This window comes from Heliconius melpomene, chromosome 9 (assembly GCF_056956725.1).
Source record: "Heliconius melpomene rosina isolate 202511_hmr_F chromosome 9, ASM5695672v1, whole genome shotgun sequence".
NCBI lineage: Eukaryota > Metazoa > Arthropoda > Insecta > Lepidoptera > Nymphalidae > Heliconius > Heliconius melpomene.
The window spans coordinates 131,789-142,474 of record NC_140397.1 but is presented as its reverse complement, the minus strand read 5'-3'; the positions used below and the strand labels follow the sequence as shown (position 1 = coordinate 142,474).

Genomic DNA, 10,686 nt, shown 5'->3' with positions numbered 1-10,686 from the left:
TGCAGGCGCAGAAGACGACCCTTCTGTACCAGGACTTACGTTACTGACAGTGCAGTGAGTCAGATGTGGCTCAGTGGGGCGAGTTGCGTCCGCGCGGTGCATGTGTGCGTGTGTGCGTGTGTGTGTGTGGTCGTCGGAGCGTGTAATGTAAAGCAAAGGTTAACAGTTTTAAATTGGCTGAAGAGGTCACCCTTACGAAACATTATTGCTGTTTAGGTACATTTGATTATTATTGTTAACTTGCTATATTTGCCGATGCTAGCGATATTCTGTAATATGCCAGCAGCCTGCAGCAGCCTGTGCCATTTATTACATTGGGCTGGAGCAGTGAAGGCGAGGTTAGAATCTGTAAAGGGGCCCCTGAAGCCTACTCCGGTGGTGGCAAGTCCCAGGCACTGCTCCGAGCTCACCAGTATTAGTGTATTTTTTTTAAATGTAATTAAATAATTACTTTATATTAACTGCAGTTTTCTTCACATCATCCAATACAGAAGACAACACTATTTTATCAATAATGAATATATTTATACTGGTTTCGCTTTAGAAGGGAAGCCATGTACTCGTACATGGAAAAATACAATGTTTTTAAATTTTCTTCATTAGATCTAAATTAGAACCTTTATCAAAAAACACGGCCAGCGGCAGCTGATGTATCCTCGGTTTCTGACTTACTTTCATGTAGTTATGATATTTAACATGGAAGTGGTGTGAGGCTCGTGCACACTTGTTAGTTATCTAATTGAAGCATCAATGCTTGTAAGCGTGTATCGTAAGCAAGTGTGTAAACTACCAAATACTGCTAAATAATTAGTTTTTAGCGTTAAGTAGTAACTACAGCGAAACACACATGTGTTTTAGAAAAAAACGATCAGTTAACATTTCATTTAACTTGCAATAATTGTAAGTAAAGCAGGGTGACACACGTGTATGTACTTGATGACAGACACTTGAGTGATTCCTACTTGAACACAAACTAAGTCGCGCAATGACCTTTGATACAAACATTTATACAAGAAAACACATCATAAAACACCGCGTGTTGCGATTACTTCTCGTTACAGTACATAAGCAGCCAAATATTATATTAGAAGTAAGTAGCCGGCAATGCCACAGCGCTGAAGTGCCGTTGCCCAATTACACTGTAGTTATTGCAAGGACACGTCGAACAGATTACTCAAATATTATAATTTAGCTTTATAACACGCGCGCAGGGGCACAAGCGTGCGATCCGATTGTGTGGTTCGATTCCTACTAGTGGGGATTAAATATTTTACATTTTCTTTTTCTGGCTCTGGTAACGAGGCAGAATGCGGGGTTGAGTTCCACCACTCAACTGCAATGCCCCGAGAATTCCGGGGATACCGGGGAATATCTTTATATTTAAATGATTCCCTATCATTCATAGAAAGGAAGAAATGAAAATAATTGAATTCTCTGAATGGAAGCGAACCCACAGCCATTGTATTTGCATTCTGACGTTGGCCAACTGCGCCGCCATGTGTTCGCATCCCGCGCGGTCGCCTCGAGCCGCGCTAGGTCGCGGATTACATCAGCGCCCCACCACCAGCACCGGCGGCGCTGGCGGAGCGCGGCGTGGTGGCGGCGCCAGCACAGTCCCAGTCCCTCCACGATGGTCGCCGCACGCCTCGCGCTCCTCGCGCTGTCCGCCGCGCTGCTCGCCGCCGCCGCCGCCGCGCCCGCGCCCGCCCCCGCGCACCGCGCGCGCCGCCAGCTCGCCGACGACAACACGCTACAGCCGCTCGACGTAAGTGCATATACAACATATAGTCGTACGTAAACAAACAAACGCTCTTGCTTTCTACATTACTAAAAGTTGTTAAAAAATTAATTTATCTTTTAAATCGATAGTATCATAGCTTATTCTTTCTCATGAATTGAATGTTTATATGTTATCATAAAAACTGTAATTTTTTATATTCTTCCCTATAATATATACCCTAAATTAACGAGCCGAATTTTTTTTTTTTTTTGCTTAAAGTATTATTTCTGTTATATTAAGAAATTATTTATATAAGAAATTATTTGAGGCCGTTCGTGGCGCAGAGGAACAAAGTGTGACTGTAAGCACAACAAGTTCCGCCACTCAACATGCAATGCTACCAGAACTCGGCGGAAAGTGAGGAACGAGTGTTTTAACACTAGGTTCCTCCTGCCTACTCTCAAGCTGATTTATATAAAAATATACAAACAGTAAAAATATACATTGTATAGATAATGAAGTGCGTGCTGCCGCACTCAGCCGGGCTCATCGCATTGTTCTAAAGATATTATATAATGATGACACAGACAGCTACGCGCCCGCTTCTTTCTGAATCTATATATAATTGAATAGTCGATGTTGTAACGGAGTGAAGTGCCGCCGGCAACATATGTTAATGTATAAGAGGGTCAAGCTGTCAAGACAGATAGTGGACTCGCTCGCTCGATCACGGCCGTCACTTTACTGTAATGACGAAGCGGGAGGCCGTGGTCGATCAAACACTCTCCTTGCCGCAGCATCCCGTCTTGCAGCATCCCGTCTCGCCACTAACAATACCAACCACAAGGCATGCCAATAAAACCATAAAACACCAAAAACGAACACATTTGGGATTACTTGTACGGTATCATATTTTTTCCCATTTTCCGCGCCAACCTTACAAGATCAAAACTCCTAGTTGAGTCAATCTCGTAGTCAACATGCGTTCTTTCAACTTTTCCAATTTAATCCAAGGTCTTACGCGTACAGCGAGTATAAATATCTCGTTGACATACATACCATACATACATATTATAATGTTTACGTGTTTTATGAATTTAATGTGAGAATAAAATAACTGATTACATTCATATATATACAGGATTTTATTAGAAAACAGAATCTGAACAATCATTAATTTTAGTACATAATGACCCTCCAACACGTGAGAGATGAACAAATAAACAATCAACTCTACTCTTCCCGCGGAACTTTTGTTTTCATTTCATCCAAAATACACAAAAAATTAAACGATTTTGATATATTTAAAAACAATGATGATTACTCGTAACTCTAGCGCAGTATATGAACGAGTGACCTGGCTCTATTTGTGGGTCAAATCAATTGTGGGCTTTCATAATGTTAGTTTATAGCGGACGCTCTCCGCGGACGTCGCGTCGGTGCATTAGCTAATAGATGCTCCTAATGAATATCGTCATACACTGTTTGGGGAATCCGTGATTATTTTCCGGAATCGTTTACCATTAAAATATACCTACGAGCCAAATTAATAAATATTATAATGACATCTATTCCTATTTGTAGAGACGGTGTTAAGCAACAATCTAAAAAGAACTGATTTTTCCTTTTCTGTAAATTTGTAGTAATGTAGGTACTGAACTATCTCATATTTAGAATCTAGCATTGTTTTGTCATTATTTTGAATGTATTGATAGTAGGAAGTACGAATATAATAATGTCGAATTGACACTTTGAATACCTAATATGTAGGTAAGTGAAAACATCATGCAATTCAAGGTGAGCTCACACTTCCGTAGTCCTGCCGCCGCGCACGTGCTCTCTCCGCGAGGTGGCGCATGTGATAGGAAACAATCGAAAGTGAAGGGGGAGACAATGATGGCCTCCCTCCCACCGCCTCCTCCTCCCAGGAGCAGACAATGCGCTTATGAAAGTGCATTGATAGGTTCTTGTGACAGTTCCCGCGTGTTTGCGCAAGTGTCAATGCAAGCAGATACTCGATACGGCACATATTATTTTCCTACATGCACCTAACACGTTGCGCTCGGCGCGAACTACCGCAACACAACCTCTGTGACACTTGTACATTAGTAAGCATTGCATTCTGGCAATTAATTATGATCATTAATTTGTAAATGTACGTGAGAAGATGAGCTCGAACCATATTCTAATGTTACGTGCATTCATGTTTATTTTCTTTTTATGTATTACTTAGAGAACGGTTTATGTTTGTTATCTTTAGGAATTACTCGGCAAGACGGATTGTGAGCTACAATTAGAATAAAAAAGTTAAAATGTTAGATTGTGTAATAGAAGAAGGTTGATCTTAAAAGCAATTACTCTCTACCCTCCCTGGCTGTCCTCGTGCTTGGGGCTTGTATAAAGATCTTTTGGTGGCCCTACCAGAATAATGAATTAACAATTGAAAAAAAAGTAAAAAAGTGAATTTGTTTTTAATATTATATCTCTTGTCAATTGTTAACTATAAATTCAATCGTATGATACTATGAGCTCATTCTGCAAGAAGCCAGGGTAAGTAGGTGCGCGATATATGCAGGCAATTAAGAAATCATTGGCGGTAGTTTGATATAATAAATTAATAATTATGTAAACTGACAGACGAGTGCCACCTCAGTCTACCACCACATGTGACCACGGACTACTGCAAAGTGTTCGAAACGTTTTTCAAAAACAGGTTTCCAAAAATGTATAAAACCAAATATACGCTATTAATCTGGATAAATAGTTTTATTAAAAATGAATAATAATCGCGAAACCAAAGATCTCACGAAGTAGACCCCTATTTCATAGTTTCCTTTTTAATATTGGCATTATCGTGTAGTCCTGTAGCGAGGCGGGCTGCTCACCGCGAGAGGCGGGCGGCCTCGACCCGGCACTGCCGCCGGCAGTGCGCGCGAGCTGAGTACATGCTACTCGTATAGCCGCAGTAATCGCGTTAGTTGCAATATGGTAAATATGAATTTCTGTGAAACTGTATATTACAGTAAAACTAAAAGTGACGTCCGTGAGGCGGCGACGTCCGACATTGACACGCGCACGCGCACGCGCCGCCGCGCGCCTTGCGCAAGCGTGTGTGGGCCTCGTGTGGGGCTCGGGAAAGCACGAGCTCATATCTCTACGAGTCTCTGAATCTGTTCACATTTATATTTATTATAATATAGACATATCGCCGTGCGAATAAACGACCTTCAAAAGTAATGTGCGCGGCTCGCATGCCAACCAGCGCCCGCGCCCGCACCCTGCGGTCCGAGTCACTTACATACCTTGACATATTATGTGATCATATTTATATGAAGCACATGTAAATAGAAGACGTTTTTTAGAATTGGGCTCTTCGATTTCAATTTTTTCATCTACTTAATAGTCGTTAGGAATGCAGCTATTAGTTTACTGAGTGCAGATTTTTGGTATTGGTGGTGGAGTATATACATTTATGATGTGGTTTATGGTGGTGAGAGTGTAAGCTGTAGTGTAGTGGAAGTGACGCTAGTGTATGTGTGCAGGACGCGTCGAGCGACGACCAGGCGCGGGAGAAGCGAAAGCTCGAGGGCGTTACGCAGGCCAAGTTTGGTATCAAGAACGCCGTTCTGGGCTTCGTATTCGGGGTGAGTATACTACAATATTAAGGCCTTCTCTTTTCTCTGAATCTCTTTTAAGATGGCTAGTAACAAATCCGTCTGTTGTAGAAAATCAATTCGTTGATCGACTCAAAGACGAGGCTTGTGGAGTCGCTGGATCGCCAAAACATCGAGCTAAATAAACAGTATGGCATCGAAGCGCCAAAAGGAGGAGGCCTGAGCTCCCTGAGCGGCATCGTGGGGCAGGTGATTGGGCCCAAGCTGCAGTTCCTGGGCCCCAAGATCCAAGCGGTGACAGGGCTGCTGGGCGGCGCGTCCGGCGGCGGTGGTTCAGGTGGGGGCTCCGGTCTGGGCTCCATCTTGTCGCTCGTAACATCCTTGTCGGGATCCTCGTCAGGGGGAGCCGCGGCGGGCGCTGCCGTCGAGACCGTTGACTCCTCCGAGGAGGACGACTCTTAAACGCTTTCAATTCCCTTCTTTCTCCCGCTCCGACTTTTTGCGTCACGTTGATTCCTAGTTCTTGCCGATATCTCGTGAATCACAAAACGAGGCCGTCGTCGTTTCGGTAACTTCGTAAGTAGTAAGTAGCGACCGCCAGTGACTCCTTGCCAGTGCCGCAAATCGCCGAAGCGGGCGCACAGTGTACAGTCCCAGTGGCGTTCCTCTCTTAACGCTTCTGACCCTCCACGCGCTCTCAGCGCGTTGTATTTATATGTAAATAGATTTAGGTGAGTGTTGGTGATATATATAATAATTAATAATATATGTTTTTTTTATAACTTGTTTGTTTTTCTGCACATTACCCTTCGTTTGCACGCAATACTTCTCTTATGTTTCGATTATTATACATTGGCTTATTAGAAATTTTATAAAAACATAGTCCTATGATTTGACTCTCTTTTGCACTGCAGTAGTACTTGGTAGACGTGGTTATCAAACAGAAGAGATGTATTTGTAGAGTGTGTTACTTAGTACATGCTGGTGCATGTTAGTATAGTGCATGTCTGTAGCTGATGAGATCTCATGTAGAGTAGAACTACTCTGGGACCGATGCAAGTATACATAAAAAAGTCGCCGTCTCTTATATCACCGCAGAAATTACAAAACACAAAAATAAATCACGAAGGAAATTCTCCCTAGTCTTTCTCTAGTCTCGCGTCTCTCTCTTAGAGACTCTACCGCGACTATTCGTCAAAGCCAATAACTTCAAATGATTGTCTACTAGTGCCATATTAAAATTAAATGTGATAAAAGGCATGATTGTTATTTTTATACCAATATGCTAAATATATTTGTAAAAATGCCTTTTCCTAACTACGTTGTATATAAAAAGCGGAATTAAAAACTTATAGATCACAAACTAAGTCCATTAAACTTAACATTCCTCTTTCCTTTCCAAAATTAGTCAACATATATTTTTATTTACGGTCAGATAGATTTCTTTCTTCTGTATATATAACTTAGTAATGTAATATACTATATGTAAATAGAACTGAGTATTTTCTATATTAAATGTTTACTTTGTTTGTTTGTTTGGAGACTAGCAATAGTGTGTAGTGTATAGTGTATGACTGGTACGAACGGTAACGAGACATGCGTAGCGCCTCCACGCACGAGTAGGCACTCAACTTGCATGCACGTCAGGAGTCCGACACACTCTCACTCAGTCGTTAGAGCGCAACTATTACACACTTTACTGTAGACTTCACTATCAACTAGATTGTTGTGCACGTCTATCTACTCTATCCGTCCGCGCTGTTGCCCTGCAGGGCAGTAGTTAACGTAATTCTGAGAAAGTATTTTATTCTTTGTGTTGGTATATTTAAGATTTGTTTTTATCACTTTGTACCTGAAAATAAATTATTGTAATATAAAAAAGTTGTTTAATTTAAATAGTTTTAGCAGAATGCGAATATAATAGAAATTGCTAAAACAATAATATATAAAAAAGTCGTTTTCCGTACGGTGTTACAGTAAAGTCAATTGTCAGCAGCAGTTTATATTTGCTTAGTTCCTTCACTGCAGGCGACAAGGATACTTGGTTAGACTATATTCGTACAAAGGTAGCGTAGAGAGAATATGATGGGTAGACCAGATATAAACGTATATTATCTATTTATCTATTCCATAAAAAATTGCGTCTTTTAAACAATTTGCGATAATAATGAACAAGTTATAATATACAGTATACATACATACATACATACATACATACATACATACATACAAACAACACACGACATTACCGCGAGGCGGGATGCTGAAGGCGCTACCGCGTGGTGCGCTACCTACTCGATTGACAAGCTCCGTGTGGCGTAGAATGGCGCTACGTGGAGGCGCCCACTCCCGCCGCCGGGCACAGCGGGTCAGAGCTCCTGGCGTACACAGCTGCCCCCGGCACGAGACACGTCCAGCAAGGCGAGCTCGTGGAGTACACGAGGAGTCCGACAGGTGACCCGGCAGGCCGCCACCAAGCCTACAGACGACATCCCCGTGTTCGACCGCAACAAGGTCAGCCTGGACTTTCCGGGGAGCCTGTTTGGGCCATCCGTGTCGCTCCTCATCCGTACCACTAAAATTATCGGCGACGTTATTCAGGTATTATATTTTTGTCCTTTTTCTTTTTGACCTCACGTATGTATTCCGCATGTAGAAGGGTGAGCAGAGGGAACCTGGGAATTTAGTGTTAAGATACTCCGTTTCCATCAAGACGAAACGAAGAAACAATAATATTAAATAGATATTACATTTCGTTGAGTGGGAATCGATCCTACAACTTGTCTCATTTACTTCACAGTACACGCTTGTGCCCTTGCGCCACGAATGGTTAAGCATCATCGTGAATGTTAATTTGTCAATATATGAATTATGTAGTTAGTGGTGATGTCTTAAATATAACTTTATACAACATTTAAGAAACAAGGAAAGAAATACGAACAAAGAAAAGGGAACATAATTACATTCAAACACTGACAATTATTTAAACTTCCACACTTACGAATAAAAGTCCAGTCCAACTTTTGAGTTGTTTTATATTAAGAATGACATATTTATATTAAAGCCACTTTTAACTACGACAAGACATTTAATTTATAATGTATTTATTACAGAACTCGGCAGTACGCTATCAGTCATTCTTACGATTGTTCCGCCCCCTGTTCCGCGGTCCCTTCGAAATCAAGGGCCTGGACCCGCCGACCACCACCACCACGCGCCGCACCACCACCGCCAGGGCCACCACGACCACGACCACGACTCTCGCGCCACCCGCTGACAATGAAATCAATCGTAGACGATAAATTAATACTTTTTGCTATTCAAATATGCAAACAATAAAATGTTCAATAAGATGGGTCATTGACTTTAATACTCATATTTAATATTAGTCGTTAATGTTATTAAAAATAGTAGTTTTTATATTTTTACGCCTATAAGAGCTACTGTGTCTTTAGTTCCTGGAGGAGGGAGGAATATTACCGGCGATGGTGGCGGAGAGTTTTTAAACCAAAGTGATTAAGAATACTTTTAAAAAGTTGCTTGCTGAAGGCCAACACTATTACGTTAATGATGAAGTAATCAGGCCAATGACTATAATTTGAATAATTACGTAAACGTTACCTGCCTGCCTGCCTGCCTGCGTGCCAGCGTGCCAGCGTGCCAGCGTGCCAGCGTGCCAGCGTGCCAGCGTGCCAGCGCGTGAACTTGCTGAACTTAGTCCGCAGCAACGGCTTTAGCTTTGCGGAGGCGCTTATTACTCGTTTATTACAGCAATTACTTGGAGGTGGAGGTCCGTGGTACTTGTTTAGGTGTAGTCTAGTAGATATAGTTTGAATAAATAAATATTTAGATATTTAAATTGTGTTTTTATTTTATGCTCGCAAATTCGAAATTTGAAGAAGCAAACTTTAACTTAGAAAAAGCCTTAAATTTATGCTTCTGTGAAAAAAGAAATGATTTATTTGGAGTTAGCAAATATGATTTACTGTTTTGTTTTAGCGATAAATAAAATTCAATGAAAAGAAATAAGAATATTAAGTTTTTTTACGATGTATCCTGCATAGTGTTAGTGCATAGTGTAGACATTCCGTCCTCCACTTCTTTGCCACGTTACCGGAATAGTACATTTGCAGTGCGTGCAGAGGCAATGTCACGTCTACTAGTGTACGTCGCCTTCATCACAAACACACGATTTATTAGTTTACAGGTTTTGCTCCGAAGTCAGGATACCTGATAGGGGTGGTGGTGGAGCCAGCTATGGAAGATCCGCTAACTCTAGCTATTAGCTGGCATTGAAGATACGATTCTAGAAGAAATTTAACAATATTCAGTTGCTTCTCAAGAGCATGTTCAAAGCAATCTCCCTTACTAACTCTTTCTCGATCACTCGATATGACAGGTTTTTTTATATCTCATTGATTCAAATTAAAAATTTTAAAATATAAACGCAAATAAATATTTCTCTTCCTCCAGTCCCACACTCGTGCCGCTGCGCCACGACGGCCTTAACTGGTAGGTGCTATTTGCCAAATTTCCTAATTCTGGGTCAACCGGAATTATATTAATTTTGATTCCCTTTATAGTATGGAAATGGGCGTTTTTTGTTATATACGAGTAAACAGTCATGTCATTTTAGGAAATTAAGGGACCTTAGACCCGAGTATATGGTTCAAATTTCAACTCGATATCTTCAAGCGTTCTTGAGATAAAGGCATCACAGGCACTTTTTTGCTTAAAAGGTGCGGAACCATAAAAAGTGGCTTAACTTGTACTAATTTGCCACTCGTTATTAAAATGGAAGCTTTACAAAGCATCACCTATGCTTTGGGAACGATGGTAGGAAATGAAAACAGTTCGCATCGAAGCAAGAGTCACCCATTTTCTTAGAACGACGAAGAGTTTCTGAAGAATTTAGTGTGATACAAAGCTTTACTACTGTTATTGGTTGTATTGACACTCGTATCAAAATCCGCAAGCGTGGAGGTGGTGCTGCCCGATATTATATATAAATAGAAAAGGATACCTACTATTTATTGAATGTTCGTGTACTCATACATGTACTGTACTCATACCACTAATGCTATAACATCGAAAATAGTTTAGATGTGTTAATTACGGCAGCACTTTTAAGCAATTCATAATATTTATTAATTAAAACATTTAAATTACTTTATAATTTGCTAAAATTATCTATTAACAACCTAATAAATCACATGGACTACAACTCATGTAACCTCACACTTGTGAGGGCTAAATGTGCCTTCAGGCTGAAATTAGTAAACAAACAATATTAAAACCATTGAGTAATGACAAAATACATCATCTTTACAGTATTAAAATTCAAAATTATTA

At 40.9% G+C, this 10,686-nt stretch overlaps 1 protein-coding gene across 3 annotated transcripts; it reads left to right on the top strand.

Annotated features, from left to right (window-relative positions):
* Positions 1–1,423: 1,423 nt before the first annotated feature.
* Positions 1,424–9,193, top strand: LOC146536068 (uncharacterized). Of its 3 annotated transcripts, XM_085190092.1 has the most exons (5): positions 1,424–1,765; positions 5,263–5,364; positions 5,446–5,671; positions 7,657–7,935; positions 8,448–8,584. In XM_085190092.1, the coding sequence occupies exons 1-4, from the start codon at positions 1,439–1,441 to the stop codon at positions 7,911–7,913; spliced, it is 912 nt and encodes a 303-aa protein (XP_085046218.1). In that variant the 5' UTR covers positions 1,424–1,438; the 3' UTR covers positions 7,914–7,935; positions 8,448–8,584. The 3 variants fall into 3 exon arrangements, with proteins under 3 accessions (XP_085046218.1, XP_085046219.1, XP_085046220.1); XM_085190093.1 differs by lacking the exons at positions 5,263–5,364; positions 5,446–5,671 and having other exon boundaries at positions 8,448–9,193; XM_085190094.1 differs by lacking the exons at positions 7,657–7,935; positions 8,448–8,584 and having other exon boundaries at positions 1,601–1,765; positions 5,446–6,116.
* Positions 9,194–10,686: the final 1,493 nt, after the last annotated feature.